Genomic DNA, 21,510 nt, shown 5'->3' with positions numbered 1-21,510 from the left:
AAACAAACAAGGAAAACGTATAGTACTCAATATGGCTACTGGACTGGACTACAGGGTAACAACATCACTTGTGACGTTTATTTTTGTTTTTTATCAGCTATGACCTTGGACAAGAATTTCTCAGGAGGAAACTCACCATGGTGGACACAGAAGTAAAAAACCTTCATCAAAGTTTGCTTTTACAGACACCACTACTGCTGTTCTGTACTGTCCAAAGAAAAAAAAGAATGTGATACTGATGTCCACTCCCCACAAAGATGCAGCTGTGTCATCAGGAAGTGACAAAAAGCCCAGAATCATCCTCGACTACAACAAAAACAAAGGAGGAATGGACAATCTGGACAAGCTGACTGTTACCTAAAAGAAATGGCCGGTGGTTGTGTTTCACAACATCCTCGATGTGTCTGCATACAATGCATTTGTGTCAGGGATTCATCAAGGTTGGAACTCAACCAAAATAAACAAAACAAGCAGTGAATGTTTCTTGAGGAGCTAGGAAGTTCCCTTATCAAGGCGCATATTGAGCAAGGGGAATGAGTTCCATGAGACCCAGCAGCTGCAGCCATGGTCAGACAGCAAAGCTCACCAAGAACTCTGTCCACGGCCACAACAACATGAAGAGCATTAGCGCCAGCATCCTCCTCAGCCAGCCTCCTCCTCAGACTGCCCTGCCTCAACGTCAACCACACGGCAACAACCACAACCCCAGTGAGACCACCTGATTCTAAAATAAAGAGGTGTCAGGTCTATCTTAGCAATAAGCACAGAAAGTAAAACACAGTGTGCTTCACCTGCAAAAAATATCTCTAGAAAATACACTAAAAGTGTCACTGTTTGACACAAGTGTATCTGAAAATACACAAATGCACATGCATGTTCTTGCACACAGAATTTTTATGGAACTAGCACTTGATTTCTGTTGGTTTGATTTGCGTGATTGGCTGTTGTTTCTTTGACCTTCCAAATCTACATTTTGCATTATTACTAGTTCTGTTTTTCATTTTGTATTTGTATTGTTTTATTTTTTGAAAGAAAAAAAGCCTTGCTTTTTTTTCTTGAAGTAAATACACATGGATTGAAATTGACCCCTAACACCATAAATGTTGCTATAGCTAATAATATTAAAATGTAAAAAAAAACAAAAAAAACAATACCCCTCTGTATTAGTCAGGTAACATAACAATCTTTAATTTATTTATATAATTCTCTTGCGGTTCATTTGACATTTTTCATACTGAAAATGAGTTATATGCTGTCAAAAGAAAGGCCCAGGGAGCCACAAAAACATAAAACCGATTGTTTCATGGATAAGTAAGCCTATCAAGGTAACCAATCGCTAAGAAACAAATTGGATGATAAATAATTGTTTTTAGGGTATTTTATGGATAATTTTAAACATGTATCAAAACCGACCTGTTCACATAAGAGATAGTAACAGGAAGGTTAAAGCACTGAGGAACTGTGGATACCCCTACTGGGCCTTCATGATGCCAACTAAAAGAGCTTGAAAATACTGCACAACAGCAAACTGAGAAGAAAAGAACAATAGGTGGAACAGCGTCACCATTCCATATGTAGCTGGAGTACCTGAAAAGTCAGAAGGATATTCTCCAAACACAGTATATCAGCAGCAATCTGAAACAAAACTGGTTCACTCCAATAATAAAACACGCAAACACTAGCTGAGCAACAGTAGAATCCAATACAACACAGAGTGGATAGACCTGTATATAGAGGAGACTAAAAAGAGCCACAAACACATGGCTCAACATGGGAATAATAGCTCCTCAGAACAAGACTCAGCATCCATCTTCATCTGAAGGATAATTGACACTCCTTTGAGGATAGCAGTGTTCATAATTTGGACGGAGAAGACAGCTGGTTTGAGAGAAGAGTGAATGAAGCCATCTATGTCAAACTGGAACAGTAGCTTTAATGTAGCGTTAAGATCGCTTGCCAGAAAGTTTCACCATCATTAACATCTTGAATCACTCCTGATATGGTAAATTCACATCCTTTGTTGTGTAAACTGGCAGCTCCACGATCATTACTGATGTTAGACCACCTGGTTTCACAACCATTCACACCTTGAGACAGATGAGTCCTGGTTCATTATGGGACCATTAGCCAAGTGAGTTGGAGTAACTTTATACATCTGAAACTCTCCATCAGTCCGCTAGAATAGAAGATGTCTCTCAGATGAAGGTGAAACATCTTCCTACAGTATTGCCAACTTAACCTCTTAAGACCTGCCGTCCACATATGTGGACATGTTTTTGTTTTTTTTTCCAAAAGGGCATATTGTTAATACTAATAATAATGCTAATATTACTGCTTCTACTACTACTACTTATAACAATAATAATAATAATAGTAATAACAATGTAAATCTAGTAAAATATGTGTGTATATATATATATATATATATATATATATAATGTAAACATAATAAACATAATAATCAGATATTAGATATTATCCAGTTATTATATTTATTGGTTACTCCTTATCCCAAGTAAATAGAAAAAAACTAAAATACAAACCAAACCAAAGCTTGGGTCTTAGGAGGTTAAATCATTTTAGGGCCATAAAGGACAGCACAGAAAAACTCGGTCTTATAGTGCTGCAGGCCGAAATAGAATTTAAAAGAAAGCTGTATTATCTTTATCATTTCCGCTATCAAAATGAGTAAAGTACCTCAGATGAGATTACAGTTGGTCAGAGTGCAGCTCACTCTGTCTGTGTTGTACATCAAAATCCCTCCAAAGGAAAACAATCACCTCCTTTCCAGCGCAGTTATAGATTTACAGTCCATTTGTAAACCTGAAATTTAGAGCATGGCATCAAAAAGCCAGTTCAATTATTCATAGCCTCTGCTCCATTACTCAGCTTTTTTTAACAACAGTGAACACACACACGCGAGGAATGCCCTGATGCTGTTTTAAGGGGAAACCGAGTCACGGTCTGCCATAATGGAAAGCAGCCCGATGACTAAGGCCTTTTGAGCCACATGTGGGTCCTTTAGTGGAAGCTGCGTCATTTCACAGAAGGCTGATGGGCGATGGCAAAGCTCGGAAAGCCAAGCAATCCATCCAAACACTCCATCCAAGCATTATCTGCTCGTTTACAACTATATGGGAGTGGAGTTCATGCAGCTCAAATTAAACCAGATTTAGTGGTGATCAAGTTGCCAATAAATGGTTTATGAAAAGAAACTGGAGTGTAGACAAAGAAAGAAGGTCAAAGCTCTGAAATCCTAATGGTTATTTAACTCCACTACTCGACCAGCTCTTTAAACCCAAAAATGACAATAAAACTAGAACAAATTTGCTCTTCTTTGACCTTTTTTTTGTTTTTCTTTGGTATAGCTTATTAATTCTATGGTGCAATTATCGGGTTAGAATGTATAGATTTGCAGGTTGGTCTGAGCTGAATCCCCAATATTTCAAGATCCTACCCTCACAGATATCCATTGGCATGTATTACTCTATTTACCAATTTCACAGTATTGTTCACTGAGATTCAGTTAAAGGGGATTCAGTATAAACTCTATATACCTACACAGATATACTATGAACTCATTTTTGACCTTTTCAACTCTTTTATTGCTTTTACTATATACCCACCATATAGCACCTGATGTAGATAATGTATTACCATACATTCAGTCGTGCAAGGATACAAGGTTCTTCATTGTTACACCAGCACATGTGTTCACATGAGGTGGCACAAAAGCAGTACTCGGGTCCCGACTGGAAGTCAAAGAAACAAATAAAGTAAATTAAGGGAAGTTACAAGCCAGATTCACAACATACACAATATACACAATGTATATTACACAGAAAAATAGGTATGTGTACAAAAAACTGTACTATGAGGTAGATGTCCATTTGGTCAAGTCAGCAAGTAAAATGTATTTATATAGCAACTTTAAAGGGGACATATTATGCAAACCTCACTGTGTGAAAGTGTTCTTATAGTAGTGTGTGTTGCAGTAGCCTCATTATGAGGTTTGAATTTGAAAACTGTCTGTTTCCTCCCTGCCTTGCCACACCACATTTTGTGAAAATGCCTGCTCAAACGTCCCATTTTGATTTGGGTTCGCTTATGACGAAATAAGCGGATTTAACTCCTCCCCCTGACTGTGCCCCCCCACTGTCCTACCAGTGTACATTGTCCTAGGTGAGGGAGGGGGTTTTGGAGTGGCGGTTCCCTCACAACGCCACTCTTCTCTCGTTTCCCAGAGCTCGGCTTCTTAGTGCGGGCGCCGGGCAGTGACCAGGCTCATGGCACCGGTAGCAGCTGTCTGGAGAGCGGCGGTGACGCGGCGACGTAGGCGGCTCGGTCTCTCACCCCTCTTCTTCCCCGGGCCGCACTCAGCCATCCTGACATGCGGCTTGAACGCGGAAGTCGTGGGGGGCCGGGACTCGGCTTCTCGTAGTGACTGAAAAATAGCATAATATGGGACCTTTAACAGATACAAAATCACAAAATGCTTTACAACAATAATAAAATTAAAATAAAAACTAAAATAATAGCAATGAAGATAATAAATGGATAAAACAGGAAGGAAGTGATAGAAAGTGTTCACATACACTGATCAGGCGTAACATTATGACCACCTGCCTGATATTCTATAGGTACCCCTTATGTGGTTAAAAATGCTCTGAACCAGTGGGCCTCTCTGTGTGTTCTATGGGATCTGGCACCAGGACGTTGGCAGTGTATCCTTTGTGCAGTGGGGTCTCTGTGAATCAAACTTGTTCCTCTGCATTCCGTTGATGCTTGATCAGAATGGGGTCTAGGAGGTTTGCAAGTCAAATCAACATCTTGGGCGACTGTCATGTTCCTCAAGATGTTCCAGTTTGTTTGATGTTTTTGTGATGTGGTGGGGTGCATTTTCCTGTGAGGATAGGCCACTGACATTTAAAATGGTCATTTGCATGAAGAAGTGTTCTTGGACAACTTTATTTGGTTGTCCAAGTCTCATCAACCAAAATCCAAGGTTTTCCAGCAGAACACCACTTAGTAGCAATATGATCAATGTTATTCACTTCTGTCAGTGGCCATAGGGTTGTGACTGTGTGTATGAGGAGCACAAACTGGGTCTTTTGTACTCTTTTATTATTTTTTATTATTAGAAAATTCGAAACATCCTGTAATTAAAAGTACAGATTACATCAGTCTGTCACCCGATCGTCTCCAAACACAGCAAGGACGTGACATTGCTGGCACCAGTCTGCTCTGCTCCCTCCACAAGCTAGGGTTCCACACACGTGTGGGGCTCATGCGCGGCCGTGATTGGCTGAGACGCGGCGCTAAGTCCCGCCCCTCCGGCTGTGCGTCACGACGGCGGATCCGCGGAGCTGCAGAGCGGAGCCGCACTGCACTCTGGACGGGGCGAGGCGGCGGCTGTCCCGGCGTGGCCTCTCATCCGTCATCGCAATGGGAATTAACACCGCGCTGAGTCCTATCGGAGCCCTCGTTCACCTGAAAGCGGTCCAGCTGCCGGAGACACAGACTATGAAGCGCTGCAGTTCAGGCCGCTCACACAGCTTCTTCTCCCGAAACTGAGGAGGAGGAAGGACGGATGATGATGATGGTGGTGGTGAGGATGAGGGGAAACATCTAGAGATGAGAAGTGTTCCTCAAGCAGACAACTTTGCTCGAAAATCTTCTTTTTTGTGAACCAGGACGATGCCTGCCATGTGTGTGTCCGCAGTGGTGAGTTCATCCCATTTTCATTCAGCTCCCGGCTTGTTTTGGATTCTTTATTCTAAGGACTCCTGAAGCAGGTTCTCCATTTAAAGGGCCAGTGCCTGTTTTTTTCTCTTCTGACTCCTCACTGATAAAGTTTACTGAATATTGCACAACTTTGACACTTACATCATTTCTAGAAAAGCATTTTTTTGGTCTTTTTTTTTGCTACAATTTTGGCAGCTCAGTAGTGTTTCATTAAATCCATTCTGGGTGAACAACCCCAAAGAGACTCCAGTAGAAGGATGGAGAAAGAAAAGACACTGGGAAACCTATTGTTTAAAAACTGAACAGCTGGAAGTGGTGTTTTAAATGCTGACTCTTTGTTGCAATGACAGGAAGGCATAGTTACACAGATTTTTGGGTGACAAAACCAAATAAACAAAACAAAAAATTTGAATTTTTCTTTTGAAATTTGATGTGTTTTGGCATAGACTTGGATAAAATACTCCATAATTTTTAACTCAAAAAAGGTGCATAATGTTATGATCATAACTTATATGTCACTGATGGACAGGAATTGATTGATTTTCATGCCAGTAAACTTGATCAGACCAGTGATATGTTGAATAAACTGTAGTATATAGAGGCTCCAATCAGATAGTTCTTTGTCTTTGTCTCCTCATAAGCAGGAAGCCTGCAGCTGACTGTAGGTGATGTTGGCTTGTGCAAACAAAGAGTGAAGTGAAGTCATGTTTTTAGTGACATTTTTATGGTATTCAGAGACTTATGTTTGATTTATGTTGGTTTTTAAACAGGGTAATAGTAATAATCATGGAAAAAAAAACTGTTGCTTTACTCAGGAAAAAAATGTAACTTTTAATTTATACAGTTTGTTTAAGGCAACACATTAATTTTTACAAGCTATTGTATTGTATAAAATCAGAATATGAATTGCTTTGGTGCCGTTTAGAATACAATCGTAGAATAAGGGGTAATAGCAATGCAACATTGGAAGTTAAAAGTGTCTGCAGTCCTGGTTTACTGCATCTTACGACAAGTGATGTTTTTTTGGGAAGACTGAGCGCAGTTTCCTCTTCTACATGTTGGAGCTTCTCCTTAAAGGTCTGCGTGATGTTCATTTTCTCATTTAACTATGTCCACGAGAGCTGATCTGTGTGGATGGTCCACTTGCAGCTGTTAATTACTGACCAAACACTGTCAGCTGTTCTGTCTGTGTTTTTGTAATATTTCTGCACTTCAACTCGAAGTTCTGCCACCAAACCTGAAAGACCCCGGTAAAAATAATAATATTCAGATTGGGTTTGGTCTGACTTGTTGCATGAACCCTCGACTGTCGTCTGTGTTATGTCATATGCTGCAAGCTGATGCACTTTCGCAAGTGGAAACAGGAGAACAGAGAGTTAGTCAATGGATTGCATTAGCCTGGCAAGCTAATGGTCAGTTATGGATGAGATCAAGCAAAGACACCCTTTTCAGGGTCTGTGTCAAGTTTGGGTTTTTAAAGTTGGATTAAAAATACTGAAGAGGTAAGTGTGTTTTTTCACAGCAGACAGTTAGAAATCCAGCAAAGGTGTAAATGACACTAGCGCTGGCTGGCTTCTGTTTAGGAGAGAACTGCTGTTGATGTTATTAGTAACACCTGTGCTTTTCACACCATGAGGTGAGAGAATGTTTGCTGTGGAAAAAACAAAGACTTGGTCTGAACAATTTTGAGAATAACTGACTTCATGATATTTAGTTTTTCTAGTATACATGTAAAAATTGAGGGTTTTTCACCAGATGACTTTAATAACTATACAGTCATCTTGTAGGGGAGTGTATCTGCATCAAAAAAAAAAACAAACATATATATATATATATATATATATATATATATATATATAGATATATACGTGTGTGTGTGTGTGTGTGTGTGTGTGTGTGTGTGTGTGTGTGTGTGTGTGTGTGTGTGTGTGTTAAAAGCTAAAAAAGGCATTTAGAACCTTTTGTATGTGGTGAAACACTGACTTAGGATATCATTTTGTGCTTTGAAAGACATTTAGATCTGACTTTGTGGCTTTGCACTCATCATACAGAGCTTTGTAGTCATTATTTAAACAGTTAAACCCTCATGTAAGACCTGCTTTTAGTCAACCTTATACTATTTGCATGCGAAATCTATTCATACAACTGACATTTGTATGGAAATACATATCATTTTCCAACCAAATCTTAATTTTTAGTGTTTCTTCCCGATTTCTTGCTTATTTTGCAAAGCATGTGACATCCACATGTCAACAAACTGTCTCAAGTAATATGTTTAAACAAAAGAAAAAGAAAAGAGTCTCATGTAACCTTAAATTTAAGTAAATTACATTTAGTCAGGGACATTTCTCTTGCAGATTGCTCATTGAAAATGAAAGCTGTGAGTCTTTTTGTGCATCAAGTAGCAAAAACGTTGAGTTTACTTGTCTTACTCCACATTTCCAGTGATGTGACTGTTACGCTTACACACAGTGCAATGTAGATGCTGGAGCATTATATTTTGCAGCCTTATCAAAGACTGCTGTGCTATTTAGCATGTGCTTTGATACATCCATGAGAAATGCTTTTCTTGACAAAGCAATCTTACATGCTAGTTGCTTGTTTACACTGTAAATACAAATCTAGCAGCAAGGATGCCAGAAGTAATCCATTAAAAATGATGAAGTACAGTAGTATTCAAAAACTGAAAGAAATGTAAAAATTCCAGCAAATATCTATAGAATAATAATATTTTCACCTGATTTAAACATAATAATTTTTGGATGCACATTATATAAGAACTAATTACTATTTGTGAAAAATTCTTTTTGATGTGAATTTTTTTTACAGTAAACAATTTAACAAAGCAGGGAAATCGGAAAAAATAGTTAAACCATTTTTCAATCCTTAATATGCCTACTTTTCTGTCAAAAATGGCAAATATATGAATAAAAAATAAATACAGATTTTTGATTTGGACATTATTTACACTTTTTTTTTAACCATCAGTATTTAATCTTGTAGTTAATAGTTTTTGTGTGTGACTTTACTAGATATGTGTAATTTGACAAATTAGAGAAAATTAGTAAAATAGAAGTACAAATTTTATTTACCTTTTTAAAATTTTTAATAGACATAATTTTTCTTTCAAACAATAGAAAATATCTGCAAAATAAATTAAAGACAAACGAAATACATATGACATCTTTTTGTATAATAGGAGTAAATCAGTAACAAATTGAAAAGTAATAGTTATTTAATTTATTTAAACAAATACCTTTTAAGTATAAATCTGTTTAAAAAATCGTCATGTCTTATTGTGTAGGTGTATTTCATTATTTTGCTTGGCAGGCTTCTTAAATGTGCAAAACATGCAATATTTACTGTATAACTCTCAGCACTTTACTATAAAGACATCCCAAATGTCTGCAAGTTTGATTTCCACAGAGCATGATCTCACTTCCTCCCACAGTGCTCGCGGCTTCAGTCACTAGCAGTAAACTCGAAACATCAACACAGATAATCATCACTGGCTATTGTCGGTGATAAATTTGGCGTGACTGAGTCCAAACAGTGTCTCTCTCTCTGGGCTGAAATGAGCTGCGACTGCGGTGCAGCATGACACGAGGACACACAGCAACAGGTGTGGCCTGGACGAGTGTGTGTTTGTGTGTGTGTGTGGTGGAAGTGTGCTTAGGAGTGCACATGTGTGTTTATGTAGAGTGTTTGTCTGCCAATGTGTGCATGTCTGCGCATGCATATCTATGCGCGAAAGGTGGGCCCGTCTTTAATTGGACAGTAATTACTGCTTAATGTCTGCTGCCACAAACATCCCACCCATGTGTGCGTACACCTCCTTACATAACACACATGTTCCAACACACACACATGCACACACACAAACCTAAACAGTAGGCTGATTGTTTCTGTCATGACTCACTATGTACAGTTAATGAAGTCATTCCTGTAAACCTGCACTATTTCTAACAGAAATACAACATCGATGCACTTGAAACTCCATCAGTCATATCTGCTTCTTACTCTGTGGTTACATTCGTGTGCATTAATCACAAGTTGTGTCACAGGATAAGATTGTGTTTGGTTTGTTAAGCAGTACAGTGCCAGTGTTGCAGACAAACAGGCTGACAGGCTGGATGTAAATGTTGGCATGCAGCCTGTTTGTCCATGTGCATGTCGCAAGCTTGTTTTAGGATGTTAGGAAATGTAAAGACGCTTAAAGGTGTTTGTGTCTGTTGTCCATATTGAGTTACAGGTGCGTGGGATCCTTTGTCCTATGTGTAGTAGTCAAGGATGTCTTTGATGCTTTGTACTGTAGTCTCAAAGTTTAAGCATGAAATAAAAGTCCTGCGTATAGAAAACGAACATTAGATTCAGTTTTTCTCTCAACGTAAGTCATCTAAAGGGACTTCACATTGCAAGTTTAAGATCATACAATACTGTATTATAGAGAAACCCCAACAAACCCAAAAGTTGTCTTTGAACAGCCATTTGGCAAGAGAGAAAACAAAACAAAGGCTGTGTCCGAAATCGCATACTAACGTACTACTCATACTAAATGTGACGTCAAAATAAGTATGTAGTGCGTTCACATTAGATAGTATGAAAAGATTGAGTACGCGAGAAATACCCGGATGTATACTATATCCGGAAAAATTTTAAGTATGCGCGGTGATCACACTAGTCATACTCAACCGCCCCATAATGCTTTGCGAGCTGTCCACTGAAATGCAAGCCTCCACGGGATCTGTGGCCGGACCGCGGCGATTTTTATTTTATTTTATGTGGTTAAGTAGTCATCCTAATCACCCCACAGATTTGAGAAATAGGCGTTTTCTGACCAACGTTTTAAATTTGTCAGACGCCTCACAACGTGCTACTGAATGCTAGCAGCTAGTTGCAGCAGCTCGCTTTGCATACAGAACAAGTAGCAGCTACCTCCAGTAGCCTGCAGCTACAACTGAAACGATTCGCATAATCTGGCTAATAACTGCATGAGGAGTGCCGGCTTGAAATTGCCACATTAATTATGCAACTGTTTGTTAGCGTAAAATCGACCTGAAGCCGGCATTCAGCCGAGATATTTGATAGCCGTACTTCCGGTTTTTGTCGTTGGAGGTTTGAAATGCATTATGGGAAACGGAGTAGTATACTACAGTGTGAATGGTTGGCATTCTAATCATACTTATAGTACGTAGTATACAGTATATACTCATTGAGAATGTAGTATGTAGTACGTTAGAATGCGATTTCGGACACAGCCAAATTCTCTTTTAACAGGAAGAAACCTGTGGCAGAACCAGGCCCAGAGAGAGCAGACATCTGCCACAACTGGTTAGGGTGGCGGTAGACAAAAGAAAAACAGCTAAGAAGGAAACTGACAAACAACACATATGACAACAATAAACACTGGGGAAGTTGGCAAGGCCAGTAACTGCAGAACACATGTAGCTCTGGAGATACCTGCAGAGTGGACAGAACACAAACTACGAGTAAATGTTTAAGAATGAAAAGTTATGTAGTTTGCAGGTTTGCAGCAAGATGCACAAAAGCCATAAAGCAGCTCCAACGTGCTCGTTCAAAAAATTAGAATAGAACAACATTGAACAAATAAGCAGCTCTCCCAGAAACAACTGGGAGACATTATGGATGTTTTGCACAGTCGTGAAGCCTTGATCTGGAATCAAGTAAATGCATTGATGGTTAAAAATGTGGTGCATATGGGAAAAAGACCCTCCACAAATACTCTCTGTTTCACTGCTGCGTAACATTCCGTCTCCATTCCTCTGACAGATTCTATCTTTACAAACACGCACATGCAGAGACTGTGCAGCTCTGTACCACAGAAAACAACCACCATGTGATTCGCTTTGCATCCAGCCGTGGCGGCTCATCACACGTCAGAAATGTTCAGATGAACCGCCTGGTTCATGACAAGAACAGGGAAGTGAAAGAGACGTGGTTCAGGCTCAGTCATCTGTCGCCTACCAGAGATCTGACCTATCAGCTCTGATTTTGCTCGGATGCTTGCAAGCCGACTGCGTGGCTAAGCATGTCACCTCCACACCTCCATTGGAGATAGAATTACAGGGTGTTCTGCTCAGGGAGTCACAAAGTCGGGGTGTTTTTTTTCATTGAGTGACTGCTTTTATGTGTGTGTGTTTGTGTGTGTGTGTGGTGGGTGGGTGTGATTATGACAGGAACTGGCTCTGCAGTGGTGGTGCAGTGGTGCCACACTGTTGCTTACATGATGTAAACAAGAGCTGCCTCAACGCCGACTCCACCCTCAGATCTCTGCCTTCGCCCTCTGCTTTGTCCTCTGCTCTCAGAGGAATCAGCTGAAGGTTCAGCAGTCAAAAAGTAACAATGTAGGAAAAAAACTACCACCTAATACCTGAATATATATCCAGCGCCCTCCATAATTGTTGGCACCGCTGGTTAAGATGTGTTGGAAACCTTAAAATAAATTCCATTTTTATTGCAGAAGCATGCTCTCACACTGAAAATTGTACAAAAATGTATTATAGGAGAGGATTAGGTGCTGTTTTGTTGGCAAAAGGGGGTTGTACAAAGTATTAACATCAGGGTTGCTAATAATGGTGGCACACATGATTTGATGGAAAATAATTATTTCTTAATGTGTGATTTTTTTTCCCCACTGAGTAAATGCACTTGAATTAAAGGTTGGATTTTGCTCTTTTTTTCCATTGTGGTATTATATTATTTAGAAAAAAAACTGAATTTATTAGAAGCTGAAGAACACATCTTAACCAGGGGCGCCAAAAATTATGGAGGGCGCCGTATATAGTATATTTAAATGTGTGTGATTATGCTAGATCTTGATTAATTTAATAATTAGAAAAATTAATAATTAGAATTTAGATCACCTTGAGATAACGTGAACTGCATTGTATACTTAAAAATCTATACAAATTTAATATTGTATTTATTAAATTAAATTTTTAAATTAAATTACTTATACGGTCAAAATGGACACAAAAATAGGTACATTGTTATCTTTTTCAACATATTTGATCCTCTTTGAAGCAGTGCTTCTGAATATAGATGATATACAAACAAATTACACATAAATGTACATTTTGTTGCCATTTTCATAACTTAAGTAAACAAACAGATTAGTCAAATTTATAATACCATCAACTCCATAATATTTGAATCAATGACAGTAAGGTACATGCAACCTGTTATATTTAAATCTCCAATGTCTCACAACACCCTACCCAGTCTCCACAATATTAGGTGAACTCCACTCATTGACCAATCAGTTGCTTTCTTTTCTTTCCTTCTTTTATTTTGCAGTTAGCCAATTTTAGTTCAGCAAGTGGTAGCAAAGTAACAGGTCTGCAAGGTGGCAACTTCACAAGACCATAAGTTGATAAGATGAAAAACCTTTAATGCCAACGATCTAGAGAGTTTCCTCGGGTCTCCGGAAAAATAGTGAAGGCTACCTACAAGTCTGGAAAAGAGTTTAAAAGATCTCGATAAGTCTTTTTCACCGTGAGAAAACTCTTCTATAAATGGTGCTAATTTTACAATACCAAAGCTTTACCTAGGGCTAACCACTTTAGCACATTCAGTAAAAGAGCAGATGCAGAAGTGTCCACAAACCCCCAAATTTCAGTATTTTAGCTGTAGGTGGCTCTGTAACTGCTGGTGTAAGAGGCTGCATGGATTTGGAGGCATGGGAGACATGCCCAGACAATGCTTCTGCTATTGAGAAGGGGCATTAGGGCAATTTGCCAGTAAGCTTACATGCAGGGGCTGACCATTTGGGATAATGAGCTTGCTGTATTTGTTGGGAAGAACCTTCTGTGAAGCATTTTGATGGAAGTGTGGAGCTTGCAGTCATTGATTCAGATATGAATTCTGCATAGTATCAAGGAATACTTGAAGATACTGTGAGGCCTGCTGTCCATAAGTGGGCCTTGTCACAGGATAATGATCCAAAAAACACCAAAACCCACTAAGGAATGACTAAAAAAGAAGATAAATGGAGGGTTATGAATTTGCCAAGTCAAAATTGAGATTTGAATCCAATTGAAATGTTGCAGAGGAATTTAAAAAGGACAGTACATGCAGAAAACACTCAATCATCTTGCAGCTAAAGGAATTTTGTATGGAAGAATGGTGTGAAATTTCAGCAAGCCGGTGTCAGAGATGGTGGACACTTGAGCAAAACTGGTATAGGAAGTTATATTTGTTAAAGTGGTCAGCGCTAGCTTTGCTGTATTTACTTTTTCAACACAAGAAAATTAGATTTCTTGATGTTTTTGTTGAATAAATGATTGAGAAAGCATTTTTTATCATGTGTTGTTCAAGTATATCCCCTTTATTTGTAAGTACTATATGAAAGAGGTTCATCTAGGTCAAAAATTCAACAATTTCCATGAGATGTACTTAATTTTGTTGTCTATATTAATCATGACGTGGAAGGTATGGCAAGTTGGAATTTTGGATTTTGGATACCAATATCTGTTCATCTTCACACCTCCAGTATTATGTTTCTGCTTCTCTAGAACTGAAGCCTCCAATTCCAAAGGTGACTCTGACAGCATCACTGTGACATCAACAGAGTCAGTTTGTACAAAGCTAGTAAACTGATCTTCATTTGTACAATTGGTGGAGTGCTCCTTTAGCTGTACATGATAAATAAGTGAAGAAGGTAAAACAATATTGTGGTTGTGAGTTCTAAAAAAGTACAATTAGGGGAAGCTACGGAGGGTTTCCAGTTCATACTGGTTTGGTCCCACAGTGGTTGCGTGACCAACAGTTCAGTTGGCAGTGACAGGGACTGGAAGTGAACAGGAATAATAATTGCTAAGTTCTTGTCCCATCAGCATGTGCGTGGCTCTTTGATTGACTGTGCAGATGAAGTAGTTTATGGGCAGTGCATGAAGAAAAACTTGGCATAACAACAGGAGTTGGTATCATGCATCACTGATCTGCAGAGGTGTCTGTGTAGAAGCTCCAGACAGTGTCCATCTGCTGTGTGTGTTTGTGTTAGTATTAGCAAAGTGCCAGCACTGCACTTTGTTTTCTCTTCTGCGTTTTGTGTCTTTGTTGGCAGTGCATATTCGTAATGGCAAAAAGGAAATGTAACACTGCTGGCTTGCATCTTGTTGAGGAAATTTCACTCTTGGTTCTGCAAAGTTTGCTGTAGTGGGGTGTATTCCGGCATACGGTGGGCTTACCAACACAGAGCTTGAATCTGTGAAGGTAAGCTGACCCAGAACATTTGGAGATTTCCCATTTTATAGGGATAACCATTACAGCCCACTGCTGTAATGTTCAAAAGATAATAGCAAACATCACTACAATGAAGATATTTTTTTGGATGATAACAGGGTGATTTTATGGTCACACCTTGTAACAGAACAGAGAATATGTCAAAATACATATTCAGTCAACATGTAAAAAGCGACACCAGAAAGCCCTCGTTCTAATACCAGAACTGAGGGATACACCTCAGTTATGATAATGTTGGTGGCATGCTGTTTCAATAATACAATCCCACAAACAAGCAGAAGGAGTCACAGGAAAACTAAGCACTGTGTCCTGTAACAAGCAAAATGTTCCCATTTACTGCATCGCACGCTTCCTACCAGAGTTTTTCACTTTGAACATGAATGAACGCATTGATATTACTGACGCACCAAGGCCACATGTCCAGAACGTGCTCTGATGTTTATGGAGGAGGTTCTGGGAATGAAAACAAAGAAGCGAATGGTTGGTACGGTGAAAGGGCAGCAGAGCGCCCGAAGAAAGAACAGCATTATCCTTATTAGCTAGAATCATAAAATTAGTTTGCCTATTATTACACATCAAAACATCCTCTGTATGCATGGTTATGGGCCCCAGACTGCTTTATTTGATGCCCTGCTGCTACACTGCAGAGACTCTAAATGGATGCTTCTGGTTCACTTGAAGATTTGGATCTTAGCTCACGGTTGACAAACACTCACATGCGTCATCAGTTAAATTCTCCCCCCCAGTGCATCACTTCAAACCTACCAGCCCTGTTTGTTCTGCACACACACATGCGGGCTGCTAATCTCCACTTGCATTTTGTTTGAGTGCACAACACTCTGCAGGGGGAGAGCACACTCAAAACACACATTTTTGCATGCACATCCACAGTCCTGCCTCTATCTCCATTGTCTGTGTTTATCTCTGTCTCTTACTGTGTGAGTCGTCGTATCTCACTTTTCTCAGTGCTTCTCCTCCCTGTTGTGACACAGTAGCAGGCTGATGTTGCATGAAGTTGAAGGTCACACTTAGTTTTTCTTCTCCAGCCTGTGCAACACTTGTGCCAGCAGCAGAATTCTTGGTAGTTTTGTTTTACAGGATGTTCTCTGTGTCGAGTTCAATGTTTTGGATGATCACAGTGTCAAACTTTATAGCTGTGGAAGACTGCAACTTTGAGCTGCATGCATATAGGCAATGCTAGGTGGGATTCACGCTCCGTCTGTTGCCGAATAGACCTACCAGGCACAGCGGTTAAGGGGTCCTGATTACCACAGATAAATGCTAAATGACTACAAACAGACTGCTTCAGTTTGGGTATCTTGGTGCTATTTCAGGGAGAGGCCTTGTCTATACCTAGGAAGCTGTTGTGTCATAATGGACCCCTTCACAATAAGGGTGTTTGCTATGACTGTTCTCTGTATCTTACGGAAAGCGGTTATCTAACATATACAGTGTGATTGGTCCCCTGTGCTGAAGCAAGTGACTTTCGTCACCTTCTACTTTTTCATTATCCATTCTAATCTTTTCCTTTATATATTTAATGATAGTCATGATTAATTGTTAATCAATGAATTGCTGCTATTAACTGATAAGGTAGAAGAAGAAGGACATGCGTGTCAGAATGTATTGTGCTTGAGTTTTACTGCCTGATTGACCCACCAGGTGAAGCCTCTTGGTCTTTAGCACTGCAGCGACTCAAAGAGGTGGTCACTAAAATTGCCAGCAGCTGCGTTTTGGCAAGCAGAGAGCATTGGGGAGGTTAGCCAGCACAGTGCCGCTATGAGGAAGTCTCCTGTAATGCTTAATGCCTACCAGTCAGAGTTTTTGTATTGTGGATGAGCTCACTGTAACATTGTCACTTTAGACTGGTGACTCACTGTCTACATAATCGGTTGGGCTTTCTTAGCTTATTCCATTCAAAACAGTTTCATCAGGACATGGAATGATGTCCACTGAGTTCATTTTGCATTCTAGATTAAGAGGTTGAGAGATAGGTTGTCTGAAAATATGAATTTTTAAATGGTATCGTGTACCTCCTTCAGTCGAGAACAATTATGAGCACATTTGATTTCAAACATGAATAGACAGCACTTCTTAAAAACTAGTTCTGAGCAGTTATAACCTAAAGTAGGAAGGTGAAGAAAAATTAACCTTGAACCACTCCAGGTCAGTCTAAAAGTTCTTCCTTCCCATTTGCTTTAGAGTGTTAATGTGTGGGAGGTGGACTGAGGTACGAAAGGTTGTAGCCAAATGGTAACAGGTTCACTGATATGGAATAAAACACCATCCCTGTGTTGCCTCTCTGAGTTCAGCACAGAAACATGCTGATATTGGTGATTTCATTCACCATGCAGAAGTTGTCAGACTACTAGAGAGAAAGCAAATAAACAGTGATTATTGTGGATATCACAGATGGCATTTTGGGCATCTTTCACTCTGACACAGGAGAGGATGAATAACTGTCTCTGCCAAAGCTCGTTTTCATTCCTATCACCACATTTTTGGTTGTTATCCTGGAAACAAACTCACAGACTGAGAAATACTTACTGTAAGTAAGTATGTATGACCACCTGACCAGTATATGTACATATAGTGGCCACACACAGTATATATGTACTATATACTATACGCATCCACATAATGATCTTGTCTCGGAAAAAGCTGGAGTCATGTTGAAGTAGGAAATTGTAAAGTACTGTCAGCCTCCAAGCATTGGCTGGTAGTACTACACTGACATAACTCAGACTGTGTGTGTAAACCAAGACATGTGTGGGTGATTCCCCTAAACCCAGTGTGATGTCGGCTTCCCAGCAGAGGTGAGAGGGGAGCCAGAGGAAACAAAAACACAAGGAAGGCTCCTTGTGTGTCTTTTAAACTGTCTATAAACTGAATGCGCAACATCTGACTCTCAACTTAAGAGGGATGGGATGAGTCAGTGGAGTGAGTAAGTGACGTGACGTTGGTTTTAATGGGACCCTAAATTAGGTTTTTTTCAAAATCAGAACTTACCAAAGCGACATCATACACTGGGAGATTACATGACAGCATGAGGTGTATTGAAAATTGAAATGTTCTATAATCGTGTAGTGTAACAGGACACACAGTCATGTCTTCCTGCCTGTCCAGGAAGGTTTCTGACCAAATTATTATGCAGTGACTAAACTGAAACTGGTGTCAGATTTGCCTGAATGTGTAAGAGCTTACTCACTGAGATTTAAAATGGATGATTTCATGCTTTGTGGACCCAAATTAATGACTTAGTCAACAAAGCAAACATTAAAAATGCAACACAATGAACAGTAGTCTCAGTTGAGTTGAGATGAAGATCGATTGTCCATCCATCCATCCATACATACATACATAAGTCTTCGCAAAAAGCAGTTTGCTTCAATTTATGTAAAAATCAAACTGTATTTTATAAGTAACACATTTTTTTTCTCTTACTCCTTGCATATGTTCAGGGTATTCTTGGTGCCTCCCAAAGAGCTTTTAGACTGCATTAAAGAAAAATCAATAGCACAATAAAATTAACAATTACATTTTTTAAAAAGTTTTTTTTTTTGAGTTTCGTTCATTCAAGCGCAATCGACATTTTTGTTTGTGAAAAGGTTAGAAATCACCCCAGTCACTGTTTTACGGTCATTTGTGGCTGCCTACTAACTTTGCCACTAGCTGTTAGCGTAGCCTGAGCCACTGTGGAAATAGCTCCTTTAAGACAAGCCGATATCAGGCGATAGCCATGCTTTCTGTTAATTTTTTGCTGATTGTGTGTCTGCTGTCAGTTGCAACAGAGTATTAGCACTATTCCGACTTCAGAAAGATGTTATAGTGTTACAGACAGCGTTAGTTTTGGCTAAGCAGCACGGCAAACCTCTTAGTGATTGTACAGTCAGCAAAGTACTTTCCAGCTGCACCACTTCCAAATGTGCTTTCTGTCTCTGTGTTAACAAATTCACTGTTTTGACATGTAATAGCCAATCACATAACAAACGAGACCAATAATGTAAAAGTACCAAATATCAGCCTCTATATTTAGCTAGGCCGATAATCACTCGTCAGTAGTCAGTATGCTGTTTTTGTTTCAGACTTTGTGTAAGAATGGGGCAGTCTCCCGCTCTTGGTGGCCAGACTTGTTGCATTCACATCCTCACTACAATATTTTTAAGAACTATTAATAGTTTTGGTGTTTGTACTAAAGACTGTCTTATATCCTCCTCTCAGTTCTTATGTACAGTGGTGGCGGACATCTCAGCCCGGGTTTTGACCACCACCAGCCCAGACGACCAGCCCATCCTCTCTTCCCGCCATTATCAGCACACTGACCGAGACTCGGGCACCCAGCTGGTCTGCGACAAGTGTCCGGCAGGAACCTACGTCTCCGTCCACTGCTCTCCAACAGCTGTAAGGGAGTGCAGCCCCTGTCCCCAGGGCACCTTCACACGGCGGGAGAATGGGGTAGAGCAGTGCCATCGCTGTCGGGCTCCATGTCCCGCAGGCTTCCTTGAGAAAAGTGCCTGCATGGCCACGCAGGACCGAGTCTGCACGTGTCCACCCAACAGCTTCCTGTCGGGGGATAATGGTGCCGAGTGTAAACCCCACTCGCTGTGCCCTCCAGGGACCAGAGTGAAAAAGCGTGGCAGCGAAATGGAGGATGTACTCTGCAAGCCGTGCACCAGGGGGACTTTTTCAGACGTGGAGTCGAGTGCATTGAAGTGCCGAAATCACACGGACTGCCAAGCTCAGGGGCTGGTGCTGCTCACAGCAGGGACTAGAGAGACTGATAATGTCTGTGGACCCTCTTCTACAGCATCGGTCTACACAACCCCTAAACTGGCTGTACCTACAGAGGAACCCTGGTATTCCTCAACTTCTCCAGCACCACTGACTGGACACGCTCAGAAAGGTGAGAGTGGGGGTCCCGTTTCTCTGTGTTGTTGTCTGTATAGTTGTGTGTAGTATATTTTAATTGATATAGATTTCATGTAGCTTTTCATAATAGCTTTGGCAAAGACTATAGCAGTGTATTTCTGTCACAACAAGAGAAAAATGGATCACGTTATAACATTGAAAAGTTTGCTGTTACAATATATTTTTCCTATTAATCTTCTGATTAGCGTTCCAATAATACATGACTTATCACATTATCATCTGTTGTTTTCATGTGAGGAGTTTATATGTCATAACAGTATGAAAATGTCTTCTTATAGCACGAAGACATCTCGTTTTATCAGTAAACTTTTCACCTTGTAACATAAACTGATCTGTTCTTTGATGGCAATACGCTTCTATAGTTACACAGTCCTATTAGAGACAGAAAGAAAATGTGGAGAAAGAGAACAGGGTAATAGGAGGCACAACTTGAAGGCAATTATGCATATGTGATATAAACTATTGTTCTTGGGTTGCCCCAATAGTGACCTCATTCATCTTGATATTAATCATCAATTTACCCCATGTCCTTCAAATTTATGTCCTTCAAAAAGAGACAATAAAAAACACTCAATCTGATTTGTCTTACGTTCTCTACAGCAAAGAACCTTTGGGTCATTCTTCCTCAATTCACTGAATCCCCAATGCCCGACCATCTTCAATTTGACTGATATCTTTTTCAAAAGTGGTACATATTATGTGAGTTAACCATATATAGGATTATAGGTAATATTAGATTTGAGTTAAAAAATTGTTAAAGAGTGTGGGGTCATGCCGATTTTTGCATTGTTTTTTTTGTGTAAATTAGTGGAGCAATGTTTGAAGTGTCATATCTTGAGGAATAATGTGGTCGCAGTCCTGAAATGTTGTAGGTTCGTTCATATTTACACAAAGTCTTTGATGGTAGAACCAATGATACAAAAGTTTCTGTCTACTCCAATATTCCACCTACCATAATCCCCTTATGATTCCTGAAGCTCTTCTTGACAGCACAACAAGAAGTGTTTCATAGGCTAATTATTATATTTGTCTAATCTAAATGCTTCGCTGGTCGAATATCAGGTAGACTATATAATAATTCTGTATGAAACTCTTAACCCCATTTGAGCAAACATTATCCCTACATTAATATTGGTGGAGAAACATTATTATAATCTTACGGTTATAATTGGTGGAGAAAACCCTTACAAACAATTTAAACACGTATATCAAAACATATATCCAGAAATCCTACAATAAAACCATAAGATATTTCATCTCCCCTGTTTTGGCACCAATAGGAGCTTTAAAAACAGTGATTATGGAGTATGGTGCCAGTCAGACACAAATTGTCTGAGAAAAAATTATTGAAATGATTTTTTTTTTTTTTGCTTGTATTAGGACAATCAATTACCACGTATGATAGGTGAAACCACACCAAAAGCAAAGTCATGGTTTTGCATCTCATAGTGCTTCAAATAATTTGAGGAGAAGTGGCACCGTACAAAAAAATCTGACAAATATGAGATGCTTAGGTGTGAACTTAATTTAAAATTTGGTAAAATGAGGTGGAATGAGTCTTTTGCTTTGAAA

General features: G+C 39.6%; 1 protein-coding gene across 1 annotated transcript in view; it reads left to right on the top strand.

Annotated features, from left to right (window-relative positions):
• The first annotated feature begins 5,351 nt into the window (after nt 1–5,351).
• The window catches only part of tnfrsf21 (tumor necrosis factor receptor superfamily, member 21), a 62,522-nt gene continuing 46,363 nt past the window's right edge, over nt 5,352–21,510 (top strand). The window contains exons 1-2 of the mRNA XM_022206710.2: nt 5,352–5,724; nt 19,231–19,912. Of these exons, the coding sequence (XP_022062402.2) occupies nt 5,698–5,724; nt 19,231–19,912 (709 nt within the window). The 5' untranslated portion in view covers nt 5,352–5,697. The remainder of the gene's footprint in view (nt 5,725–19,230; nt 19,913–21,510) is intronic.

The sequence above is a fragment of the Acanthochromis polyacanthus genome, chromosome 16 (assembly GCF_021347895.1).
Source record: "Acanthochromis polyacanthus isolate Apoly-LR-REF ecotype Palm Island chromosome 16, KAUST_Apoly_ChrSc, whole genome shotgun sequence".
NCBI lineage: Eukaryota > Metazoa > Chordata > Actinopteri > Pomacentridae > Acanthochromis > Acanthochromis polyacanthus.
The sequence above is the reverse complement of the archived record's forward strand: the minus strand, read 5'-3'. Positions and strand labels throughout refer to the sequence as shown.